Source organism: Hylobates moloch, unplaced genomic scaffold, assembly GCF_009828535.3.
Source record: "Hylobates moloch isolate HMO894 unplaced genomic scaffold, HMol_V3 SCAFFOLD_14, whole genome shotgun sequence".
Lineage (NCBI taxonomy): Eukaryota > Metazoa > Chordata > Mammalia > Primates > Hylobatidae > Hylobates > Hylobates moloch.
Genome location: NW_026652289.1, coordinates 80,690,229 through 80,717,623, shown reverse-complemented (window position 1 = coordinate 80,717,623; position 27,395 = coordinate 80,690,229). Strand labels below are relative to the sequence as shown.

Sequence of the window (27,395 nt, the reverse complement as noted above, 5' to 3'; positions counted from 1 at the left end):
CTTGGGATTCTGCAGCAGGAATTGGCTTATTAATGGTTTCTTCTCCATTTTCTTACTCAGAGACCTGAGTTTTAACTTTTTATTGGCTAAAAGCATCCACCTGCTTTCCTTTTTTCAAAATGTCAATTTATCTTCTTTGCTATCCATTTCTCACTTATTGTCTGAGTCCTTGCAGATGTAAGCCTTTAAAAAAAATTCCGTTAGGAAAGGGGGAGACAAAGATGAAAGTGTGTAAGTGTTCAGTAGACCAATGACATAGATTCTTATTTATTTATTTATTTATTTTTTCTTGATGCTCTTGATTGGAGTCAATTCTCAAAACAGAAATTTGAAAGACTATAAAAAGCATTTTTCCTATTTGCATTAAAAATACTCAAAGGCTTCTATAGTTTCTGGCTTCCAATACTCCTTTCCAAACACTGTTTTTCTGTTTCTAGGGAAAATGAAAATGACAGACATAGTCAAGAGCAGATGGGGGGCTGTCTGGAAGGGTTAGAGACCAACAGAAGTTGAGGTCTGGAATATGCACTTGTTGTGTGCACGTGAAGGGTTGTCCTAGGAGGAAGGAGAACAAGGGGCAAAATTAGGGACACTGGCTTCTGTGAAGCAATGACTAACTCGAGGAGCCTTCATGTAGGAGAAGCCTGTTGGTGGACTATACATCCTGCTTCCAAACAGAGGTCCGAAGGAGAGAAAGTTCGAATTGGTGATGACCTCATCCTCGTCAGCGTGTTCTCTGAAAGATACCTTGTAAGTACCTCATAATACAAGAGTCTTTTGTTTTCAGAAATTTTTCCTTTAGGAATAGATGGCCATGAAGCACTGAGCCACAGCAGGTTGGATAGAATAAGATGCTTTTACACATACAGAGTTGACCCTTAAACAATGTAGGAGTTAGGGATGCTAACCCCCTGCACAATAGAAAATTAAAGTGTAACTTTTGACTCCTAAAAACTTAACTTTTGATAGGAAATAGCCTAATTTTGATGGGAAATAGCCTACTTTTGATGGGAAACCTTACTGATAATGTAAATAGCCTGTTAAAGCATATTTTATATGATAGATGTATTATATATTGCATTCTTACAATAAAGTAAGACAGAAAAGAAAATGTTAAGGAAATCATAAGAAAGAGAAAGTATATATACTATCTGTTAAGTAGAAGTGGATCATCCTAAAGATCTTCATCCTTGTCATCTTCACATTGAACAGGAGGAAGAGAAGGAAAATGAGGGGTTGATCTTGCTGTCTCAGGGGCAGTAGAGGTGGAAGAAAATCCATGTATACGTGGACCCGTGCAGTTCAAACCCGTGTTGTTCAATAGTCAACTGTACTTGAGGGATGATTAAATACTCTCCCCGGCCACGTGATCGTGGTGTCTGGAACTAATCTGTTACTCTTTTAGATTATGGTGCTGTGTCCAGCAAGCTGTTAAAATGCTCCAAGCACTATTTGCACATTAACTCCCATTATTCTGAATTCATTGCATTGTTTAGCTCTTGTTTAGGGAAGAACAAGAAAGGATGGACTATAGGAAAATAAGTTTATGTTGGAGAAAGAAAGAAAATGTACAGTGTTTCAGGGCATGAGGTATCGCAGAGAGTGGAAGTTGCTGGTGAGATTTTGCAGCTGGGGATGGGTAATAAAAAGCACCATTTGTGTCAGGCACTTGTCTGGGGGTGGGGATGCCTGAAGATGAGAGAAACGTCAGAGAAGCTTCTCACGGAGTCAACTGAAGTGAAATCTGTGGGCAGATTTTACTTTGCCTGGGCCAAGTGTTGGGTAATTTTTCCCATTTGTGAGTTATCTTATCCTACGAAGAATGGACATTTTATGAGTTGTGTTGAATCAGCTCCAGCTGAGGGGATGAAGTCAACACGTCTGCCATCTCTGTAGCTGAATAATTCCTCACCCTAGAATAAAGTGTCCCACTTTGAAGCTGCTTCTAGATCAGGTGGAGAAATCTCCTACAGGCTGTATAGAAAGAACCAGGTGACAGTAAGGCTGTTTAATTTAATCCTTAAAGTTCTAGGTGAGCTGTTTCTGTTGGTACTGCACTGGTGATTTAAAAGATGTCTCATTTCTGTTTCTGCTGCAGCATCTCTCAGTATCAAATGGTAACATACAAGTGGATGCCTCCTTTATGCAGACACTCTGGAATGTACATCCTACGTGCTCAGGAAGTAGCATCGAAGAAGGTGTGCTTCTTTAAATGCATTTAGCCCTGAGCCTGCCTATCTCTCTTGAGCTGTATACATTGACATTTTCTGCTACTTCCCAGATCTCACCTGAATGTCTTGGTACACAGGTAGCCTGATTTTAGCTCACTTGAGTTTCTTTCTCTGAATTCAGTACAGATTATTTTCTATTCTAACTTCCAGTTACATGAGCATCTCTGAACTTATTTTTTTTAACCCCTTGGAGGCCCACTATTATTTTAGCACTACGTGTATTCAGGACTTGGATATGCACCTTTGCTCTCTCCCTGAGTTTCCACATTTTTATTTTTGCTTACTAGTTGTAAGTATAAAGACCTCAGCACCTTCAGTTTTAGAAGAGATTATTTGCCAAGAAGGTGACATGGTTTATATTTCTCCTTATGCTTCTCTCCATGCAGGTGAAGCACTTACTCTATCATAAAAGTGTTTGGTCATTTGTTTTTACTTGCATTTATGGAAGGCCATTTTAACATAAGAGGTGAAATTATTTTTCCCTTGGAAATAAAGTCATCCAACGTTGTTCAACATATTTTATTTCATAGAATCAGGTAAAAATCAATACACCTTTCAAGTTGTGTAATAAATGTACTGGCCTTACCTCACTCATAGGTAATACCACAGCTGAGAAGAATAATCAAATGTCAGTGACCTGTGGGCTATTGTGTTACATTTTGGCACATTATAGCAAGATCAGAATTTTTAAAAATACTCATCACAGGCTTTAGGCCTATGAAAGTCTAGTACTTTCAAACTGGGAATGCCCGTCTATTCTATGATGTTTGAAAAAAGAAGGAAAACAGTTGTCAAGGTGATACCCCAGTTTCAGAATGCATGATAGCTAAACTGAAGACTCAGGAAAAGACAAATTCTTAACTCTTTTGGCAACAAGTGGAAGGCTTTAAAAGGTAGGATGTGTTTAGCCCTCTTCCTTTGTGCCAAAATTAACCCACCCTCCTAAGTCTACTGCCAGTCAATCCCTTTCTATTAAGAATCAAGAAGCTCTGGGTTTAAGCCTTTCCCAAGAAAGTTTTGGCTCAATCTTCTCCATGTTAAATTTTTTATTTTCACCATAGGAATAAAATTATTTCCTGGTCCCAACAGAGGGCTTGTGGAGATTAATTAAGGAGTGTTTGCAAATCATGTCAAAAGGTCCTTATACAAATGTTGAGTGCCCTTGTAATAAAGTCTGGATAACTCATCACTTGAGTCATCTGGCTCTGTAGAAAAATGTCCTTCCAGCATCCACTGGTGAGAAACCACTTCAGCCCCTAAGAACGTAAGTGATCTTCATCATGATGCTGCTTTCCTCACTATGGCCCTGATAGATTTCAGTTAAGAAAAGTCACGATGCACCAGCACTTGGCAGTGTTGTCTGTGTGAGTAGGGTATTGACTGAAGGAGCCCAAGAACTGTAAAGGATAAACTCCAAATAGGGCATGGCCTCACCATCATGAGATGAATGGGAGCTTAATCAAGAGGTTGGTCATGGAGGGCTTTAATTTTCTAAATAAATTAGCTGTTAAGAATCCCTCTATAATATATCATGAATCATTTTTAATGCAAAGAAAGTTATAACTCAGAATATCAGTACAAAAAGATACAGGAAAATTGGAAGGAGACTTCTGAATATTTGAGGGAATTTTAGAAAAACTCGCCTTGTCTAGGTGAAAATACTGAACTCATATCAGACTGTCACTATACAAAATTCACTAATAATACCCTTTTCTCCTCTGACATGATCGCTCATTCTTACTGTTTTAATCCAGCACCCAAAATAGTTTTAAGACAGCCCCTAAAGTGATCTAATTATGTGATTTTTTTCCTTTAAAAATTCTGGCACAGACATTGGGTATATTAAGTTCATATGTCTCCTGAGAACAGACTAGCCTGGAGAATTTCTTAATTCAGAGGAATAACAAATCCCATTTCTTGGAGCAAGGTAAAGCTCAGACTGGAGCCCGTCTCCTGCTACTATGTTCTTTGAATTAAGGCTTAGCATTTATTTGAAGACAAATGGGCCATCATGTCCTTGAAGTTCATTGTTTCCTTTCCATCTCTGAACTCCATGACTATTGAGATTATTTTCCTTATTCTGAAGGCTAAGTGTTTGTTGATGAAAGCATCTACACTTGTTCACTCAGGGATGCTGGAGAGTAATTCTGCTTTCCCTTTGTGCTGTAGGAGTAGCAACCAGATTTGATCTGTTTGTTAAATGTATTTGAATGTTGCCTTCTCCTAAAGGGTCTTAAGAATGGTCTGCTACCCCGTTCTCAGCACCTTTCTTTCCCATGACTGCAATCTGATTTGGATTTTTTTTGCAAAGTATACACAGTGAGATTGTGGATATTTATCCAGAAATTTGGTGTTGGGTGTATTTACATCCTAAGCAACTGGAAACTCCTACCATTAGCAACTTAATTTTCCTTTTGATTTTTAATGATATCAGTTGGCACACTATTTTCACCTTACCTTTTGATGTTGGACTTGCTCACCTCTGAAGCCCTATTTAACTTTGAACATTAGAATTGTTTTGACTTTCCTGTCTTTTCTGCCTGAGGCCTGCATTCATGGAATAAGTAGTTATCAAAATGTGTCTCTCTCGGTATTTTCTGTAACTGGCTCAGACCTGTGTGAATTTACCCTTTTTAAATATGCCATTCTCTTCATTAAACTTCCCATCATTCACAGTAGAATATAATTCTCTTACAGGATACCTACTTGGTGGGCATGTAGTACGACTTTTCCATGGTCATGATGAATGTTTGACGATACCGTCTACAGACCAGAATGATTCCCAGCACAGGTAAGTCAGTAGCTTCATTCTTCCCCTAGCTGTTTCCAGTCTCAGGTGACTCAAACTAAAGAGTTTACATTGTATTTAGCCACATATGAGCTCTGTACCTGTCAGTCCCTTGACAAACCTTCCTCCCGCCATGGGTTCCAGTTTGTAAAACAGGAATGGCAGTTCACCTTGCTCACAGGAGGAGCTCTGTACACATGCTGTTCTTAGGCAGTTCTGTAATGCTTCCAGATCCCTTCATTTTCTTTGGCTCTGCACTTAAACAAATTATTCACCAGGCTCTTCAAAGACAGATCATCTCTATTCCCATTTCATGTGCTAAGTAAATAAGGTGGACTTCGTTGATTTGGTTTTATTACTAAGTAGCATTAGAGAAACTGATGTCCATCTGAAGCTGCATTTAGCAGGGGGTGGTGCCAAGGGTGCATTTAGAGGGTGCTGTGCTGAGGACGATGTGTTGTTGTCCTTATACTTGACCCCTTCATGAATGCTTTTCAAAATTTCAAAACCATGAGATGGAGGATGTGAATCCAAGTCTTAAATGCATACTAAAGAGTTTTTTTTTTTTTTTTTTTTTTTGGTATTCTATCATCAAAGGAACAGAACATAAAAACGCTTGGCCTTGTAACTATAGAAATCTGATATTTAAAAAAAAATCAAACCTCAGATCCAAACTAGATTGAATTTGGGGCAGCAGTGAGTCTGATCCGGTGATAATGTTTCCTTTTCCTTTTGTGTAATGCCTACAGGAACCTTGTCAACTGCATTTCTTTTGCTTCATTAGAAACGTGGGCTCACAAGTCTTCACATCTTGGAGAATATGTAGGTCAGGCTCCTGCCACAGGTCACACACTGGCTGATTTCAGATGCAAGCCTAGAAGCCAGAGCTGCTGACTCTCCATCAGGGACCATTTCCTATTTGATGTACTCAAGGACCTCCGCAGAAGCAATGTGCTTGAATGTATTATTAAGCACCTTAGAAAGCACCCATTGGCAATGTGTATCCCTTATAGTTCTGAGTCTCTTCCTACTTGCTATCTACTCTGAATACTCTTTCATAGGAACCAGATGTGACCCAGAAGGGTGCCTAGGACACATAAAGCACAGACCTATGTAAAGTGCAGTGCTTAATTCACTTGTTGCCTCCCTGGCACTGGTCCAGCAGTTGATAGTTATCTCTGATGGGGAAGTTAGGTCGACCTGATTTTCCTTAGAAGTAAGGATTCTCTACCCTGTCATGTGATCCTGTTCACTTGTGGTTTGCCTTTTATTCAATATTGAAACTATACAATAGCCCATTTACTGTCCCTTTGATATCATATTCTGCTGCATCAAGGGGAAGGTTTGCAGGTGGATGAATAACTGAGATTTTATGAGTTTTGCAGGGTTGTCTGTATCTAAGATGGAATACATCAGGGCTCTCCTAGTTCATTCTCTCTATTCCTGTTCTACTTTTAAGGATGGGAACTGGAAAAAAATGAAGTATTTACCATGGGCATGCCCCCACCCACATGTACACACCTGTCATCAAAATTAGAGCCAAATTAGAAACAGCTGGACAGAAGCTCTGCTAGTTAGTCATTTGGTGGGCATTTCGGTCAAGTGATTCAGCAAAATTCTGCTTAGAAGGAAAGGCTCAGCAAGTGTTTGAAAGGAGGTGATGAGAAGAGTGAAGTAGATGGAGAGGGGTTTTCACAATGGGCACACTGGAGCAGACATGCATGCCATCATTTAAATAAACATGAAGGTGGCCTTTCTTTAGTCCAGGATTTCATAGGATCTAATTTGTGTTTTGGAAAAAAATTCATCAATAAAAATAAGAAGGCTTATTTTATAAGGAAGCATGAAGGGTTTGAGACTGGGGCAAGTGAGCAGCTGTTCAGCACACTGGAACTTGAATCTTTCTATCAGCTTAGTCTCAAAACAGGATGCCTTGGTGTTATTTAATGTCTAGGTGAAGTGAGTGATAAGCCTTGTCTTTGTCTTCTATTGTCAGGTAAATCCTCAGAACTGGCCAGGATGGCCAGGAACACCAAAATCTGGGGAGCATGATAGAATAGGAAACAACACACTAAAAGACTCCAGCAACCACTAAGGCATACAGGTGTTCCATTGCAATGGTGCTGACTCTCCAGAAGAAATTGTTTTCAGTCCCTGTAAATCCTGAGAGCAGTCAGGCTATGTGGAAAGACTGTCTGTCCCAGGGTGGAAACCCAAGATTAACAATCTAACATTTTGAGCTCTGATCCTTGGCTTTGCCTCTGGCTTGTCAAACAGCCTGGGATAAGTTACTTAACCTATTGAAGCTAAGGCTAAGCTGTCAGCCAAGCTTTCAAAAGCACCTCAGCTTGCCGCCCACTCTACTCCTCTCCTTGGAATTGTTTTAGAGAACAAGAACAAGTTGTTTCAACCTCAGTAACCTTGTGAGATTAAATGGAGCAAGCCGCCCAAATGTCACAGGTGGGAAGAACAAACCTTCACAAATCCTTCAGATGTCAGGGGTACAGAATCTTCTAGTCCAAGCTCCAGCGCTATTTCACCTGTGACCTGGATGAGCCACTTCATCCCTTCTCCTGAAGGGATCCTTTCAGCTTGCACCAGAGGAGAAGCATCAGTGAGAATCTTAGCAAATTTTCCTAAGTGGCTAGGAGATTGGTGCAGTATCATTTCTGTTCTAGACCTGGTACAGAGACACCTGGGGTGTAGGAACTCTAAAGCAATGTCAGATTTTCTTTCCTAATATTTATTGGGCATTTCCCGATAACATGTACATTAGAGAAAGATTGAGAAATAGCCTCTGTAATCCCACCTTCCAGAGGTAACCACTGTTGATGTAATGTTTCATTGATTGCTGTACGATTAATGTGTTCCTCTATGCATGTTTATAAACATTTATAAAAAACACTTTCTAAACATTTTTTAAAAGCCCTTTAAATCTTCGCAACATTGTTATATAAGTACCCTTATTAGATAAGCAAACTGAGACACAGAGAGTTGAAGGGGCTTGCCGGAGGTCACACAGCTACTAGATTCAAACCCAGGTCTAACTTCCAAGCTCATATTTTGAATCGACTCATAATTATGCTGCTTCTCCAGAAAAAAAAAAAGTATACATTTTCTTTTCACCACTATTGATTAACTCGTCTCTAAAATCTAAATCAGGATTCCTCTGGGGTTTGACCAATTCAGTTGTGATCCATACAAATTCTCTATGGTGGAGGTAGGATTTTAAGTTAGTGAATGTAAATGCAGTTAAATAATCAGTTTTGATCGAAGGTCACAAGATTCTCAAAAAGTGGCTGGATTCAGTATACCAGGTAATGTGGGGACTGCTGTTCTTGAGACATGCTCTCAAACTGTGAATTTTGTACAATGTGGAGCAACCTGCCCTGATCACAGGTTACACAGAATTTATTTAAAATAAAACTTTAAAAACTAAGGCTTTGTTAATCACTGGAAAAACATCAGACAAACCCAAGTTGAGACACATTTCACAAAATACCCAACCAGTACTCCACAAAAATGTCAAAGTCCTGAGAAACAAGGCAAGACTGAGAAAGCATAACAGATCAGAGGAAACGGGAGACACAGCAGCTAAACGCAGTGTGGTATCCTGGATTATATCCTGGAACTGGAAAAAAGTTTACGGGAAAAATTAAGGTGAAATCCAAATAAAGTCTTGAGTTTAGCTAGTAATGACATACTCATGTTGGTTTCTCAGTTTTGACAAACGTACCTTGGTAATGTAAGATGATAACATTGGGAGAAGCTGAGTGAGATCATACAGGAACTCTCTGGACTATCTTTAGTAACTGTTTTATAAACCTAACATTTTTCTAAAATAAAAATTTTATTTCAAAATACATTAAAAGATGATTCTTAACATGGGAAAGGAAGCAACAGTACAGTAATAAAATCGTGAACACTGTAACAACTGAGCATAAAGCTTTGTTCCAAGTGCCCTAGAACGATGGAAATGAGTTCACACTATGTTGAATAGGTGTTTTTAAAGTACAAATACATTTTTTAAAGATATAAAACTACATCAAGGAGCTTGACCTGAAGGAACTGGAGCATTCTGTGTCTGCCGTCATTGTGTAACTGGGCTATCGTGACTCCTGATGTAGAAATGGAGATGTTCTTGTTCCTGCCTTTTCTTTGCATACCTGATGATGCATAAATGTCCATGACGTGGATATGGCGAGCAGTTCCCTCCCCTCTAGCTGCTTTGACCCTTTCTGAGAGACTGAGACTGAGACTGGGAAACTGTCCTCTCTCTTATTCTGGCTTTGCATTCTGCTGACTCCGAAAGGGCTCAGACAAGCTTGGTGCCTGAACAGCCTCTGCAGGGAGCTGTTCTTTACCTGGGTGCTGATCAGTGTCATGCAAGTAGGAGCTGATCTCCAACTCTGCTCACAGGAGGATATTCTACGAAGCTGGGGGAGCTGGGACTCGAGCCAGATCTCTGTGGAGAGTGGAACCCCTTCGGATAAGGTAATGGAGGGCCTGGGAGTGCCCTTTTCAAGATTACCTTCTTTTTCAGTACAGGCCGTTCTCTTAAATATTTCATTCATTCCACATCACCTGGCAAACTCCTTCAAGTCCTTTGTCTAGAGCTAAGTTCTGATATTTCTGTTGACTTTGTTTTTAAAGAACATACACACACAATTTCCAAAGCCACTGTGTTGACTCTGATGCTGGCAGGCTCTTCTGCACTTGCAGTAGCTGACTATAAAAGGAAAGCTCGGACAAGGCCACTGAAAGCCATCCAAGTTCTCCCATTTGTTTTCTTAAACAGGTTCTCTGGAACCCAGATAAGTCTTCTCTCTCCTCTCAGTAGCTTTGTTGGCTCCAGTGGACAGTTAGCTTTAAATGGCACACAGACAGGTAGTCACGATGGCATAAGATAAGGAAGATGTAAACTTCACTGGAAATGTAAGTGTGAAGAAAAACGTACTTACTAGAAGTTTTCAGAGACAGTTTTGTCCCTTGGTGGAAGGAACAGGAGGCTGAGACTTTCCAGCCACAAGCTTGAATAACCTCAGGTGGTCACTTAACTTCAAACTACTGAAGGGGAATCACTTTCAGTGCAGGACCTTTGCTAGGCTGAGAGGGTTTGCAAGTTAGGCTAGAGCTAAACTGCTTGGAATGAGAAAGGAGGGTTAAGTATCGCCCTCTGATTTTCCTTCTCTGCCTTTCTGCTCAGTCTCTCCCTGAAAATATGTTCAAAATAAGTCTCTCTCATGCAGGGTATATGCCCCCCTAGGGGTCCTGAAGATAATCCACTGGCAATAAGAAGGGAATATTAGGACTTCTCTTACATCATACACACATATGCACACATTTTTTTTTCTGAGAAATTGGCAGCTGATGGTTTAAGGAATACCGGTTTTAAGGAGAGTGCACTTAGTAACTGGCTTCAGTCATTTACATCCTCTTTCCAAACCCATTAAAAATCTGAGAGTAACATACTCTTGTTCTCAGGACATTAGGCCTTAGTTCTTGCTTAATGGACTTTTTAAGAGGTCAAAATAGGTATATATGCGTACTTCTGGTTATGATTCCTTGCTCATTTCCCCGGAGACCTAAACAGAAAGAATTTAAGCTTTTTCTCAATGTGATTTGGATGTATTGATGCTTCAAAAAATTGGACAAAGTAGACAGTGGTTTTAAAATTTCACACAGATATCTCATAAACCTTATATTCTGAAGAGATAAGTATTTTGCATATGAGCAAATACTTTAAAAAGATAAATTTTGAGTTAGATTATTCAGTGGATAATTTCTCCCGTAACACTTACCATAACTTTTGCTGAGTGCTAATCTTTTGATGAAGGACCATGAAGAGGACAGTATTCAATATGAGTTCTCACTTGTCTTAATCCTTTTTTCCTGCTTTACTTATTTTCCATAGAATTTATCTCCTTTTAACATACTTCAGTGTTGACTTACTATGCTTGTTTATTGTCTCTCTTTGTCTGGCAAGTGTAAGCTGTGCAGATATTTTTACTATTTCCCTTGAAGATAGAATTCTTTGTGGTAGTAATATGTTTTAGTTCAGATGGCAGGTTTGGAAAGGCTTTCCCAGAAACAAGTTTCCATTCAAAGACAAGCTTCCCATTGATTTTTGATTATTTGCATCAAGACCTTTCAGTGGAGTGAAGGAAAAATTGGAAACCTGGGACTTCCAGTTGTATGAAGCCACTGACCTGCCTTCAAGATCATTCCTTGTTGATATCATCAAGAAAGAGCACTATGCTGGGTTGTAGGCAGACACGAAATCCTACAGCAAGCCAGGAGCCTGGTGCATTTTTCCCTTAAGGATGGACACCAGAAGGGTTATAAGTCTGCTAGCATGTGTAAGAAAGCACAGGATAAGTACTGAAAAGGACTTATTTTTGTATAAATGCAATTTCTTGTCTGTTTCATCTGCCCAGCTGGAGTGGCAGTAACATCAGATGGGGCCAGGCTTTCCGACTCCGGCATCTCACCACAGGCCACTACCTGGCCTTGACAGAAGACCAAGGCCTTATACTGCAAGACCGGGCAAAGTCAGACACCAAGTCCACAGCTTTCTCTTTCCGGGCATCAAAGGTAAGGTGTGATAAAGTGGACTTTGACCCTGTTCTAAAAGTGAAAACTCAGAAACCTCCAGGTAGAACTATAACTGGAAAAGAAAATAGGCTGCAACAAAGCGAAATTGGAAATTTGACCTAAGATAGATAAACACTTTCTTTTATCTTTTGAATTGAGTTCATGGAGGAATGTGTACCTTGGATGAAGGTTGAAGTCTTGAGCAAAAGGAGAGTGTGGAAAGTCCTGGAAAGTGCAAGGACCATAGGAATGGACATTGTTGCTCAAAGGCTAATGGAAACTATTGTTGTTGTTTAATGCATTCTGAGTTGTCTTTAATAAATTCCAAGTTATATTCTTCACTCCTTTAAAGCAATAGTAACATGGAGGCATGAGTTTCAGAGCTGCGTTTGTTTAAATAAAAAGGTAATTTGTTAAATAAAAGATTTAAATGTGAAAAGCATGAGTTTCAGTGCTATATTTGTTTAAATTTTTTTAATGGTGCAGAGAAGACATTCTGGACATAACATTATCTTGCAGTTATTAATACCTATATGATAGAATTTACTAGTACCTTCCTCGTTCTTTTCCTTAACTATCCCTACTCCCCAGATCTCTTAGCTTTCTCCTATCCATCTCAAACCTTCATTAAGAATGGATCCTCTGGTAGTTAGGTTAACCTCGAATTAATGGCTTTACCTTTTGATGTGTATGTAGACAACTATTCTTTTTTAGAAACCACCACCTTTAATGTTCAGTCAAGCTTCTACTCTATCTAACTCAGAGCTGGATCTAGCTGAATAGTCAGAATTGCATGCTGAGCTAACTTCTGACAGACAGTTGGATGGTCTGTCACTTTATGAGTGTTCTGGAAAGATCATCCAAGCATGAGAAGGGCTCTGCACAGATGCTTGCACAGTTATCAGGAAGTCTGCACTTCCTAAGAATATAGCTCAATATCTCCTTTGGGAGCTTCACCTTTGGTTTCATTCTTTGCTCTTTTCCAGAAATAAATCTTGATGTGTGTTCTCACCATGATTTCACTCAAGGGTTGTTGAGGATTCTGTTCGTGTAGGGCTAGGTGTGAGGCTGACAGCTGAATTTTCTGTGGGGCATCTCTGCTTCCTAATGCACCTGAAGAGGATAGTCAGCACTGTCCCCTTCTTTGGTTCAGGCGTTCAGAGTCTGTTTTCTCCCTCATTTTGTGCTCCTATGGTCTTTTTAGGCAGAGAAACTCTTTGGCATGTAGTTTTTTCTCTTTAATATTGCCCTATATCAGAATTGGGCTTTTTTCATATCTTTATTTCAAATATTAAAAGACGTGAGCTTCCTGGTCATATCTTCCTAACCGTCTCTCAAATGTCATCTTCCATCTGCCTGTCTTCCAATGGCTATTGACTCTGATTTCATTCTGGTTTTCTGAGCACGTCTTCCTCACTTTGCTATCATTTTTTTTAGATTCCCAGCGCAAGAGGGATTCTTTAAATTCAAATTTATATCTATTTAGTGAACATTTTTGCCTCCAGGAAGTGATTTAGAGCAGTGCAACTTTCTAAAAGATTCAGTGAAACAAAGCAACAGAAAAGTCATAAGAACAGAGACTGGGACATGGAGTGGGAGCTGAAGGTGGGTGGCAGTAGAAGAGGGAGGTGGAAAATAAGAAATGACTCATCGTGGCTAATGACCAAGCAAGTGTTTTCCTAAGAACGCCAGCTTGGCCCTTTCCTTATTTGAGCATTCTACCCCCTTTCTCCTTGACCCACTCAGGATATGCTGCCAGGGTTAGAACAATGACCTCGAGGTCTTTACCATTTCAAAAAGGGGCTTTTCTTCCAGCACAGGATCAGGCGGGCTTCCAGGCAGCTGGCAGGATCCTGTTCCAAGGGGACTCTTCCATTCTATTCCATTCTTGGCTCAGTCTTGTGGAACATGGCTCAGCACTGTGCTGTGGTCTCTGGGGTAAGCAAGGAAAGCTCAGAGCCCCATGGAGACCTTGTAACACTCCTTCCGCTTGGCATCACTTCTGGCCTCTGAATACATTTCCCTTCAAAGGGTCCGTTGCTTATCTCCCCAAGTTCCTCCATTTCCATGTATGGAGAGGCAAGCAGCGCGTGGCTGGAAAGTCGTCATGGTACAGCGGGGGCCATCGGCATAGCAGAGCTGGAGGCAGAAGTCACCCATGAGTCACATTGTCCTGTGCACTCGGCAGTGTGGTTACATTTCATTGGAGTCGCTATACTAGAGATTTTAAATAAGTCTCCATGCGGTAGTATTCAACCTAGCTACCTTCATTTCAATATGAAAGGAAGGGAAATTAAAATGGCCTAGACTCTATGGCAGGCCAAGATATGGCTGTGTTCCCACTGGACGTCAGGGTTTCTTTGGGACATTGTGTGGGCAGGGCTTTGGCACCTTAGACTGCGAAGCTGCACAATAAGGAAGAACATGAGGAGAACACATAACTGTCATACACCATCCAAATAACTGTAGGGGGAGAGTGCTGGAGAGGCCCTGATTTTCCTGGGCTTCCGTGTGCCTGCTTAGTAAGCATATTCTTGCCTTGCTTGGCACGGGCTTTCCTTAAATGCACTCTCTGTGCTTCCCCTCCCTGAGTGCTAGTGACAATACCCAGCAGAAAGAGGTTTGGAGCTCTGTTTCTCAACAATGTAAGGACACTGAATCATCTGGCCAGCCCTTGACTGTTACAGGTGTTATGTGACAGAGCAAGTGGCAAATGGTAGCATGAGATAGCGGTTCAGGATCTGTGTGGTGGCATAGGAGTTGGGAAGGCTGAGGGAGAGGTGGAGACAGTCAGCTGTTTCCTATGGGACTGGGGCAGAGGGCGAGGAAGCAGGGTGTTCATCTGATCCTCTCCATATGTTGGAGAATCTGAAAAAGAGAAAAAGAGACTCTTGGGAAGAGCACTGCTGGGGCTTTAGTCGTGTGTTTTGGGAGGACACTGGATGTGCTGGGTCGTGAGTCCTTTGGTAATGACGAGCTTCCCAGCCCACATTTTCTGTCAGGTTGCATTAGCCTGTGACAGTTATGACTACTAAATTGGGGACCACTGGACAGCTGCAGGTGCGTGCTAACATCCTTAGCAGCCTGCCATTACCAGGAAGATGGCAGGTGCCCCAGTGCATCTTGTATGTGCATAATAAGATGGAGGTGTGATTGAGCCTTGCTGAAAGGTGACCAAGTCCAAGAACCAGCTGCAGTTATTGGCCTGGGCCTGGCTCAAATGCAATCAGACCGAAGACTTTGAGCAGGCTGTACGAATCACATAGAATAAAGAGCAGGATGTGATCTTGATCAAGGTCCTCCTTCCCCACACTTCAGCAGATGACACAACTCAAATTGGAGGGCTAGGATGTAGTTTACTTCCAAAATACAGCATCCCAGCCTTATCCCTTTGATCTGAGAGTGGTGTTGTGTAAGACACAGCCTGGCTTCAAAGTTAGCGTAGATTGGGCCTCGATTCTCATCTGCTCTCTGTGAGACCTGGAACACAATTCTTCATCAATGTGCACCTCATTTGAAGTCTGTCATAAAAGATCATTCAGACCTGACTGCTGCCTGCCCTTCCATTGTGTCTCTTGCTACTTGCCTGAGGTTGCCTTGAGCTCCGACATACTATTTATCAGTCTTGGAACATATTTGTTTTTTTCTAACCACGAAACTTGTGCCTGGAATGCCTTTTGCCCCTCTGCACTCCACAGTGAGCACAGTGAGCACCTTCTCATGCTTTCAGGCAAGTGTCAAGTGCTCTCTGTGAGAGGAAAACCTGCTCATGCATCTTAAGGCCATCACTTCCTTGACTGGGAACCCCTGGATGACAAGGACCATGCGTACCCCACCCTGCTTTATTTTTGCATCCCAGAATGTCTTGTAGTAAGTTTGAAAAATGCTTGCTGAAGGGTTACATCAGTGTGGTCATACCTTGAAACAGAGTGAAATCCATTTCATTCTAACCTCCATTATCTTTTTTTTTTTTTTTTTTGAGACGGAGTCTTGCTCTGTCACCCAGGCTGGAGTGCAGTGGCGCGATCTCGGCTCACTGCAAGCTCCGCCTCCCGGGTTCACACCATTCTCCTGCCTCAGCCTCCCGAGTAGCTGGGACTACAGGCGCCCGCTGCCACGCCCGGCTAATTTTTTTGTATTTTTAGTAGAGATGGGGTTTCACTGTGTTAGCCAGGATGGTCTCGATCTCCTGACCTCGTGATCCTCTTGCCTCAGCCTCCCAAAGTGCTGGGATTACAGGCGTGAGCCACCGTGCCCGGCCAACCTCCATTATCTTTATAGAAACATCCTGCCATCCTTGTGTAATCATTTTGCTACTGTGCTCTCTTCCCAGTACACAACCAATGAGAGAGATTCATTTTATTTTGAACATCTAAGTCAAATTTCTATGAACTTGATTTCACATCATTTTTCCATGGTCTTGACATTGCAAGGCCATTCCCACAAGGATTTCAGATGATGTGATTTAATATTTACTCTGGCACGGCAATATCGTCTGTTTAGATGTCATGACTCAATGTCAGTTTACAGCATTGAATTTTTTTCAGGGAAGGGTAATAATGTTAAAGCAGGCCTTATATATAGCCACTTATTGTAAAGCCACTTTAAAAGTGCTTTAAAAAGCCATTTTAAATGACTACACCATACGTCTTGAATGACTGGGATAGAATCTCAAATGTTGCCTATTTCATAGTGTAAGGGTATAGAGCTATCACTGTTCCCAGTTGGAGGAAATTTTTCCTCACTGTATAAAAACATTAAATTCAGTTTAGTAAACATTTATGAAACATCTATGTGCTGAGCATGGTGTTCTTGGCCAAATGTGACTTCCCTGCCTACCTTTCACATGCCCTTTAACCTCGGCAGCCACAGCACCCCTAACCAAGGTGACAGCTGTGCTCGTGGTGCACCTGTCTCTGAAACTCTGGTGCAGAAACAGCGCTGTTTTTGCCAGTCCCCTTGCTTGCTCCGTTTTCTCACCAAGTTATCCACTGGGGAAAGGGAGGGTATGGAGCAAAGGAGGGAAGGGGAGAGAAGAAAATATAGATAGTAAGATTCAAATGCCTAAAGACAACATCACTTACTGCAGCTTCATTTTAAATAAAATCTACAAAGGATTTTTAAACTTTAAGTTGATGTGCTTTCTCTAGTGTTTATTGTTCAAAGTGGACCAAATAGAGAGTCATTCAAGGAAAACCTTGGGCTTTGAAGTGGAAGAAGCCTGGGTTTGAACCCTGGCTCTGCCATATGCTGTTCATATGTTTTGTAAAAAACAGAGATTTTTTTTAAAAAGTGTGTCTTGAAAGATTGCTGTGAAAATTAAATGAGACCAGGAAGATGACCCGGTAGTTTTCTTATCCATAAAATGGAAGTAATGCTGCTTATCTCAAGGTGGTGGTGCAAGGGTTAAATGAGAAATACGGAGAAAAGAGCCCAGTACAGTGACTTCTGCTCAAGAAATATGCCTTCCCCAATAAGGCAGATGAATCTGCTTCCCAGCATGTAGTAAACAGAGGAAGGCATTCCTCCTCTTCCCACACAAAGCTTGGGGCCAGCTAGACTCTTACCAATGTTCTGTTGTGTGTGGGTTTTAAGGGCAATACGAAGATCTCAAATTCTAGATGAGAAAGTCTTAAGGGGGCTATACTGATATAGAAACAAACCCAAAGGTGATTCCTCAAGGTTTCTCCAGAGACACCTGGAAATAGTGGGCTAACCAGGAGTTTCTTGAAGGCTCACCCCAGCATCCATGAATGGGCTCTGCCTTCCCATATCTACTTTTCCTCTGAAACATTTCTGGGTGCCTACAGTCCTGTATTGTAAAAGGTACTTTCTTGTCATCTGTAAACACAGGTGGCTTAATTGTATTAAATAACACATTTCACTCTAATTAATAAGCATGGATTAGAAGCTACTCCATTCCACGTATCATCCTAGATACTAATGGCATAACTTAACAACTCAGCTATCTCCAGCCATATTTCTTGTCAGCCCATCACTCACATTGATGCCAGAATGGTTATTCTAAGATGCAACTCTGTGTTTCAGTGGCTTTCCATTACTTACACTAGCTTTTCCCGAGAGGTATTCCAAACAGTGATAATAGTGGGAGGAAATAAACAAAATGCTGCATTAGAGTTCAAAAGGTCATTTTGATTTTTTCATTGATGCTGATGTTTTGTTTTTACCAAAGGACTAACAAGAGCTTATACGATCATAATATTCCCTTTGACTCTTAGAAGAAGATTCAGTATTTGTCCACAGTCATCTTTTTCCCACACGAAGTCTGTTAACAACATGAGCTTGAGAAACATGAACCTGTAGAATAGAATTCAGAGTCCTTAATTTTTGCTCTCCTCTCTTTCTGGATTCCAGCATTCTTCTAGCCATGCAGTGCCCCTTTTACTAGAAAGCCAATCCCTTCCTCATTTCCCTTCAGTCCTCTCTCCCCTGGCTGCACTCACATCAGGTAGAAATTCTTGTATAAAACCATCCCTAACTCCTCGGTAGAGTTATTTTTTCTTCCAAACTCCAATTGTACTCTGAATATAGACCATACCACCTTGTTGTGCTTGTTGATTTATATGTGTAACTCAAAATTTGTATGAACCTAAAGCCATTTTCTAATAGTATTATATGTTTTCAACTTTTTCTTCATATTAACCTTTAAGCAACGAAACTATTGGTGTGATTAATTACTTAACTGTGCTACTGGTAATGGCAACTGTTCAGATATTCTGTTCAAATGAATTATACCTGGCTTTGGAATTGTACCTGATTTTGGATTATGTTCTATTACTTACAACTATGTGGCTTTGAGCAAGTTGCTCACACTCTGCAAGCCTCAGTGTTACCATCTATAAAGTAGGATAATACAAGCCGTAGGGCCATTGAAAGATTTAGAGAAAATATAAAGTGTCATGTGTGATACATACCACTTTGTAGGTCCCTGGTAAATTCACGTGATGGCATTTTCATTGTAAAGTACTTAGCACAATACCTAGTTTGAACCAGGCACTGGGCAACTATTGGTTCTAGTTTCTTTATTTTTTATTTCTTTTTTGAGACAGAGTCTCGCTCTGTTGCCAGGCTGGAGTGCAGTGGCACGATCTTGGCTCACTGCAACCTCCGACTCCCTGGTGCAAGCAGTTCTGCCTCAGCTTCCTGAGTAGCTGGGATTACAGGCACGCACCAACACACCCAGCTAATTTTTGTATTTTTAGTAGAGACAGGGTTTCACCATGTTGGCCGGGATGGTCTTGATCTCCTGACTTCGTGACCCACCCACCTCGGCCTCCCAAAGTGCTGGGATTACAGGCGTGAGCCACCACGCCCGGCCGGGTTCTAGTTCCTTTCTTCATCCTTCCAGGAATATTAAACCAATCTTGGCAACTTGATCATCTCCAGCCAAACATTTAATATTCCAGGAATATTAAACCAGTCGTAGCAATTTGATCATCTCAGCCAAATACTAATATGACAATTATGATGTGGTCATGAGCATTTCCTTAATAAGCTGTCAGTGGAGGCAGAGGATAATGGTTACTGCCCTTCAACACATATTAGGCCAGATGACCTCTTCCTTCTTAGAATCAGCTTAGCATCTAACATAAACAAGGTTGATGCAGATAAACAGATACAGATTGAATGCCTGCAGAACAATAAAACAATAAATGATTTGCAACCAGTTTTAAGCATCGTATGAAATACAAAGACAAAGAAACCTCAGTTTTGTTTTTTTTTTTTGAGAACTTTTTAAATTTATTTTTTATTATACTTTAAGTTCTAGGGTACATGTGCACAACGTGCAGGTTTGTTACATATGTATACACTTGCCATGTTGGTGTGCTTCACCCATTAACTCGTTATTTACATTAGGTATATCTCCTAATGCTATCCCTCCCCCCTTCCCCCCCACCCCACAACAGGCCCCGGTGTGTGATGTTCCCCTTCCTGTGTCCAAGTGTTCTCATTGTTTAGTTCCCACCTATGAGTGAGAACATGCGGTGCTTGGTTTTTTGTCCTTGCAATAGTTTGCTGAGAATGATGGTTTCCAGCTTCATCCATGTCCCTACAAAGGACATGAATTCATCATTTTTTATGGCTGCATAGTATTCCATGGTGTATATGTGCCACATTTTCTTAATCCAGTCTATCATTGATGGACGTTTGGGTTGGTTCCAAGTCTTTGCTATTGTGAGTAGTGCCGCAATAAACATACGTGTGCAAGTGTCTTTATAGCAGCATGATTTATATACCTTTGGTATTGTGGAAGACAGTGTGGTGATTCCTCAGGGATCTAGAACTAGAAATACCATTTGACCCAGAAATCCCAGTTTTACACCTTTGGCATTTTCAATCTGGCAGGGGGCAGCTAGTATACTAACAGCAATACATGTTTTTAAAATGTAGATTTTATTATTCAGGTATGATGAAGGCAATAAATCAGGAGACAGTCAGCATTGAAAAAGAACACTTGTTACTCACAGTTGCCAAGAGGAATGGACACGCCATACCACACAGGGCCACATAGAGAAGCGCCATCCTCCAGGAGGCAGAGAGAGTGAGGGGAAGCTGGGGGAAAGCCTTTTCGTGGTTTGCGTAGAAAGGGATGGGCTAGGCAGGATAAATAGGCATAGGGTTGGCTACTTTGAATAATTTCATCAGGCTCTGGAGCGTGGGAGTTGCTATTAGTTGTCTGGTACCGGCCTTGGGGAAATTAGTCTAGGGGAATGGGGGTCCAGAGGGTAAAAGAGGAGGTTGGCTTTATGCGCTTTGGGTTGGTTTTGCATATAAAAGGTGAGTCCTGGGTTTGCATACCCAGATGAGTCCTTTACCATTTTAGGAATTGGCTAGCCCTGGAAAGGACAGTCCCTTCAGGGTCCACAAAACCATGAGATCACAGAATGTGTACAGGTATCCTCTGGCTTTGGCTAAGTAGAGAAGGCTTGATGGATGGGATGTTGTGCTATGTTCCTTTATGTGATCATCAGTCAGGTGCAGCCATGTGAGGAGATACAGGAGAGGCTTAGGAAAACAAAGTTTATTATACTCACAGGTCCTAGCAACAGGAGAAGTGCCACGCCATGCAGGGTCACATAGGAAAGCACCAGCTTTGGTCAGGAGGCAGACAAGGGGCAGAAGCAAGGTGACAGCCTACGCTACCACTTTTGTTGGGGTTTCCATGGTTAAGGCAAGGCAGGGCTGGGTAAACAGTTTGGGATTTGCTAGTTTGAGTAATTTCAGGGGGCTGTAAGCTATAGAGGTGGTCCTTATCTGCCTAGTACCTGGCCTTGGGAAGGCAGAGGAATATTGCCTCCTGGAACGTATGAGCCAGCTAGAGGAGGTCTGGCTGTGAATTGATTAGATTGCATATCAAAGGCATGCAGCTGAGCCCTTTGCTACCTCTAACAAGAAAGGCAGTCTCTCCCCAGCCAGAAAGGTTTTAAAAATACTGAAATACCACAATATACAGAAGATATGAAATATAAACAATACAGATGTAGAGATGCCAAGGTGAGGCTGGGGAATTCCAAACAGAAAGTGTAATGTCAGTAAAGGCCCAGAGAAGGGGAATATTTGGTACACAAATATAAGTACTCTTAGTCCAATTTGGTTAGAGCATTTGGGGTATAAGAGCTTTAGAGATAACAATTGTATTCCATAGGAACTTGGGAGTTATTGAAAGAGAATGATTGGATTAGCTCTGTTTTTTAGAAAGTTTCCATTTCTAGCAGTAGGGTGACTGCAGCTGGGGCCATATTCAAGTAAAAACAGAAGGGAGCATTAGTTCATACTCAAGTCAAAAGAAAATCACCAATGTGCTGTCAATAAAATCAAGCCTCTCCATCACTGAGCTCTTTAATTTCCTTTACTGATTTATCATTATTGTTTAGGGTTGCATTGGGTTGTTTTTCATATGGATTTTGTCTCTAGATCTTTGTTTGTTTTTGTTGCTGTTCTATTAAATTAGAAGTGCCCACTGCAGTGACTACCATAGAATTTGGAAGCTGATGCTGTTTTGTAAAAACAAAGACACAGAAACACTCCTTTCTATACAGAATAATGATTCGTCTATTTCAGTAATTCCAGAAAAACAGATCTTTGTATTTTTTTTTTTTTGCAAAGCCATGTTTAAATAAGTGAAAGGCAAGAAAGTAATGAAGTTACCATATTCATTGATAGTTGGATAATATGAATTATTTTAATCAGGAGCTATTAGAAATCACTGTAATTATTCATATTTAACAGTTGTGGTGTGCATAATTTTTAACCACTGCATTGGCTATGGTTAGAGAGCAGATTAGAGATGAGAATTTTGGCGTCTTTTCAGTCCTGTTACTGGCCTGAGTGTCTCCAGAGCTGTGAATATTTCTGCAGTGAAAATCGAGTATCCATTGTTTTATAGAATAAATGCATTCTTGATGAATTGCCTATAAAGAAAATCCCATATATCAAATACTACTTTCCTATTAGCTAATGTTATAAAATCAGAAATATACTTTTCTGGAAATAATCTTTTTGAAAAATTCATACTTATCCTTGGATGTTATGTTGCTGCTTGAAAAAAATAAGTCATAGTTAATAATCCAGCCAATGTTTCAACACACACATTTAAAAGAAAAAGAAATTTCTTGTAAAATACTAATATTGCTCCAAGTGATCCTTTAAATGCCGTGCAAAATAATTTTGTTTTTATGAAAGCTTGAAGGAAAATAAGAGTTGAAATGAAAAATAAATGTGAAAGAAAAAATTACTCAGCTATATATATTCTCTCAATATATGTCCATTAAGTAATTGATAGGTGTTGAACTTTGTTATAAATCCAAAGTTAATTGAAATTTGGCCTGTGCCCTTGATTTTTTTCATAGCCTGACAAAAAGAAAATGTCGTATAGACAAACACATTTTACATTATGATGTGCTAAGTGCCCAATAAAGCAATAAGACTGTGCTGGGGAAGAACAGCAGGAGAGACTAACTCTTCCCTTACAGAGGTAACCTCTGAGCAGGGTTTTGCAGGGTGAGTAGTAGTTTAGAGTAGGAGAAGAACGCAGACTCTGGAGCTGGACTTCCTGATTTAAATCCTGTCATTACTTCCTGAATCATCTTGGGCAAATTTACCTCCCTCATTTTCTCATCTGTAAAATTGGAATGGCATTTGTAGCTACATCAGAGGCTACTATGGAGAGTTAAACCGTGTAAAGAACTTAGAACATTGTATTGAGCATGGTAATGACTCAATACATATGCTGCCATTTGTTCCACTATTAAGAATGAGAAGAATGTGGAGGCTGAGGTGGGTGGATTGCTTGAGCCCAGGAGTTCAAGGTCAGCCTGGGCAACATGGGGAAACCCTGTCTCTGCAAAACACAAAACAACAATAACAAAAATACAAAAGATTAGCCAGGCATAGTGGCCTGCACCTGTAGTCCTAGCTACTTGGGAGGGTAAGGTGGGAGGATCACTTGAGCCTGGGGGCAGAGGTTGCAGTGAGCCAAGATTGTACCACTGCACTCCAGCCTGGGCGACAGAGTGAGACCCTGGGCTCAAAAAGAAAAAAAAAAAAAAATGTTTATGCAAATAGGTAATAGCCATTTTTTATTCTGTGAAAGTTCAAATTGCTGCCTGCTTAATGGTTTTTACAAATGAGCAATTTAATGCAAGATGTAGAAAAGAAATGGAAATAGGGTGTAACCATTCAGAACAGAACCACGGAGGCCCTGATTGATGAGGAGGGGAAGAAGTTACCATGCGTCAGAGGTCTACCTCATGACACGCTATTGTGACAGGTACTTCAGATTGTCACTAAGCTGTTACCTGATGCACAGGAAGTCCCTTTTCCACACTGGAGAATAGGCAGTGAAACAGTGACAACTGAAGAATGAAACCGCTTGACTACAACACACCACTGAGGAGGCCCTAAGAGACTGATACACAGATTACTACATTAGCTTCAGCCACAGTAGTAACCCCTGCCTATTCAAAGGGTCTCCTTTCTCTGCAGGTTTTTATAAGAAATTTTTACGTGAAATCAATAGATATGATGAAAGCCTCTGAGTCAGTGCATTTGTGACAGATAACCATTACAATTATGGAAGATGTCACTCGCTGGAAATAAGTTAATTGGCTAGTAACAGATTACTTATTAAGGTATGTAAATCAGGATGAGGAAAGTAGAAAATATAGTGAAGAATTACACAAAATTGGAACAGAAGAGAGAGCTTATTAGGTGTCCCCTTTTCCCATGGATTTAAATAATCACTGAAGTAACCAGAACTCGAAAGCCAGTGATTTTACAGTTAACAAGAGAAAAGGGAAACAAGTCTTTCTGAAATCCCGGCTTGGACAGGCACATCATGATTATTTTGGTAACCAGTTGCCTGGCTTACAGGTTCTTCATCGGTGATTCGTTTTGTATATTGAGCTTCTAATTTAATCAGATATGCCTATGTTTGTTTCTTTTTGTGTATGAATTAGGAACTCAAGGAGAAATTAGACTCCAGTCACAAGCGAGACATAGAAGGCATGGGAGTTCCAGAAATCAAGTATGGAGATTCTGTCTGCTTTGTGCAGCATATAGCCAGTGGTCTGTGGGTGACCTACAAAGCACAAGATGCCAAAACTTCCCGCCTGGGACCTCTAAAAAGAAAGGTGAGAGTCAGAATGTCTGTCTACAAATTGTTTTACCCCGAGTTGGAAGCAACTAGGCAATAGAAGTGATTCTGAGAACCAGGTGGACATGATTGTGATTTACTTCTTACTATTCAGAAGAGTTATTTTGTGATAGATTGTACACAGTTTCTCCAATACTTCAGCCTAATTTGGATACTTTGACCCCATATCCGATGGGGGAATAAATACACAGCAAATCTGTGAGGAGGAGGTGATGTGTTTAATGCACTCCAAAACCTCATCTAAATGACTTTTGGTGATGTGCTGTCTTGGGATTATCCACATCATTGCTCCCTTCATTTCAGTGGATAATTGAGTTATTGTGCAGTTTTCATAATAGACTAAATAGATCTCTACAGAGAAAATGCAGATTGCATAATAACAAGCCCGCAGGAACCCACTGGCAGAAAGAAGGGATGTTGTGGAATGACACTGTATCCACAGATTGTATCTTGATTTGAGTGGTGCATCACAGCCTGCTCCAGTGAGAAAAACTAGCTTGGGTACATGCAGCATCTATTTACCAGAAAGTCAATTGCTGTAACAGTGTTTCTTTTGGTGGGAACCAAATAATGGATGTCAAGGATGTGATGCTTTTATTCCTGAAATACCCTTATAAAATATGGGTTTAAATAGTCAACTAGCCCCAGAATAAGGTGCTAGGAGGCACTGTGCTCTGTAGTTGAGGTATAGCAGCCTAAGGTAGTGATGATGAAAAGTTTTCCAGAATGCAGGTTATGGTAAGAAAGGATGTTGAGAATGAACATAAGGTAATATCTTAATTCTGTGTAAGGCAACACAGACTAGGAAAATATCCAGAAAATGGGAAATGAAATGATCAAGAGGGGATAGAAAATAGAATAAATAAGAGACCACATAATCTGGCTTGTATGAGACCAACCCTTCCTCTGAAAACAACCGCAAAGGCTGGATACAGTACCTTCAAAAAAAATGGAAGGTTTCAACAACCAAGCCACCCAAAACATAAGCACAAAATATTGCACATAGAACATAAGTGCACTAAGGTGAGCCTACCTTGATCTTTGTTTTCTCCTTCAGCACATTTGCCGATTTGCAGAACTAGGGCATGGGATCTTGCATTAGCTCAATTGTGCTAAAGAGTCAGATTGGACATAGGTGCAGCCAAGGCTTCTGGGACTCAAGGGGCCACGAGTCCAGAGTAGAGAGAACTGCAAAAACATGAGCCTAAAATTCTACATGCGGTTTCCTCTAGAATCCTAAGCTGACCATGGATGGGGTGTGAAGCCAAAATAGTAACGCAAAACTGCTGTGATAATGAAGAGCAAAGCAGAGATGTTGACATTATGACAGTACTAGGGATGTACAAGTCAGGGTTCGGGGTATGACAAATTGGAATTGCCCTGGAAAATACAGGAGGCTTTCTGCTGATCTTTAGAAGAGCTACACCCTTGGAATGAGGGCTACATGCTGGGAATAAGAACAAATCAAAAATAAATGCCAAAAATCCATCCTCTATTCTTACCAGCCTATCAGAAGAAACTTAAATCCTCTGTAGAGTGCAGTAATACCATCTAGAGCCTCTACAGTTTTTCAAACCTACTAAGGCAATGGTAGCATTTAAAGAAAGTGGAATTTGTGGATCTTGGCTGTAACTCTCGGTGGGCAGGGACACAGTACAAGGACTCTGTAAATGTGGAGAGATCTCATTTTGCATTGTTGACTTACTGTGCCTGGCCATGCCTTTCTCTTCTAGGACCATAGCCCACAGATTCATTTAACTGTTAGAATGTATGTGTGAATTTGGGAGGTGCTTTTATAAACTCTCTCCAGCTGGTGTGATGGTGCTCAGCCCTCGACAGGGCTACACTGCATCAAGTGCCCTCTCTAAAAATACAAAGGATGTCTAAATCTGTGTTGTGTTTTATGAAATGAACAAAACAATAATCAAGAAAAACCAATCGAGCACAAACAGAATGAAACAACTGATGAGTACCCACTTTAAAGCACCCTCTTTCCTATTCCCATCTTAGGCTTCTTCTCCCTGCTCTTCAGTTGTAAGATTTCTCCGAGAGAAGGAAGTACCTTAGGAACTGGGCTGCTGAGATCAATAGGGTTCATAATAACAACATTCTAACAACTGCATTTCCCCCGGCCAGTTTTAAATGTGTTATCTGAACAAGCAAAACCTAAGAATTTCAGTCTTTAAGGACCAGAAATCTGGGACCCAGGCCAAAGTAAACACAGTGGCAATGTATTGCTAAACCCAAATGCAACATTGCTAACCAGTTGCTGAGATGTTCTGACAAAGTAATATTTTCTAACAGTCAGTGATTCCAGTGGTAACAGTATACTTTGCTAATGTTTACACTGCAGTATATAGATGGGATGCAAAGTCTTGTTTCAAAAATGAACAAGCAGGTATTCTATTTCATCATATCAGGAAGTACCTTCAAAATAATAAAAAGGAAGAGATGTTTCACATGGAAAAGAAAATAAGTTGTTTCTTTATGCTAAAAATGAGAGAGACCAACAATCTTCATTCTATAGATATTTTCTAGAGCCACACGTTTTGTCTGTGTTGACATGTAGACTTCCAGGATCTACACTTTGTCTCTCTTTGCTTACTTCCATCAGGAGGAAACCAGGCCAGGGAACTTGGATCAGGATTTGACCTTGACTTTTGAACCAGGATCAAACTATCTCACTTAACATCTTCACATGCTTGATCATTTTAAGGGAAAAAGCCACTGACCTCTACACAAAAAGCTGGTAGTCCCAAAAAAATTGTGCTATGATATCCTTAGTGACAAGTAGATAAGCTTAGCTTCCAGATAACTGATCTAACATCAGTACTATTCTGCCTCTGCTAACAAACACTCATGAGCACCTATTAGATTCTAGGTACCATGCCAATTGACTACATGTAAATCATTGAATCCTCCAACCCTCTAAGATAAGTCTATTTGCAGATGGTGAAACCCAAAGCAAATAGGGTTAAGTAACTTGCCCAAGGTCACATAGCTGGAAAGTGGCATAGCAGGACTAGACAAAGGTCTGCTGGTATCAGAGCCCATGCTTTCAAATTTACTCTCTAGCCTCCAAGAGAAGCCAGATACCACCTTGAGC

General features: G+C 40.7%; 1 protein-coding gene across 1 annotated transcript in view; it reads left to right on the top strand.

Annotated features, from left to right (window-relative positions):
- Positions 1–27,395, top strand: part of RYR3 (ryanodine receptor 3) — a 564,315-nt gene that overhangs the window by 236,642 nt on the left and 300,278 nt on the right. Inside the window, exons 6-11 of the mRNA XM_058427349.1 lie at positions 638–750; positions 2,099–2,198; positions 4,929–5,022; positions 9,439–9,513; positions 11,457–11,613; positions 24,093–24,266. Coding sequence (XP_058283332.1) covers positions 638–750; positions 2,099–2,198; positions 4,929–5,022; positions 9,439–9,513; positions 11,457–11,613; positions 24,093–24,266 — 713 coding nt within the window. The remainder of the gene's footprint in view (positions 1–637; positions 751–2,098; positions 2,199–4,928; positions 5,023–9,438; positions 9,514–11,456; positions 11,614–24,092; positions 24,267–27,395) is intronic.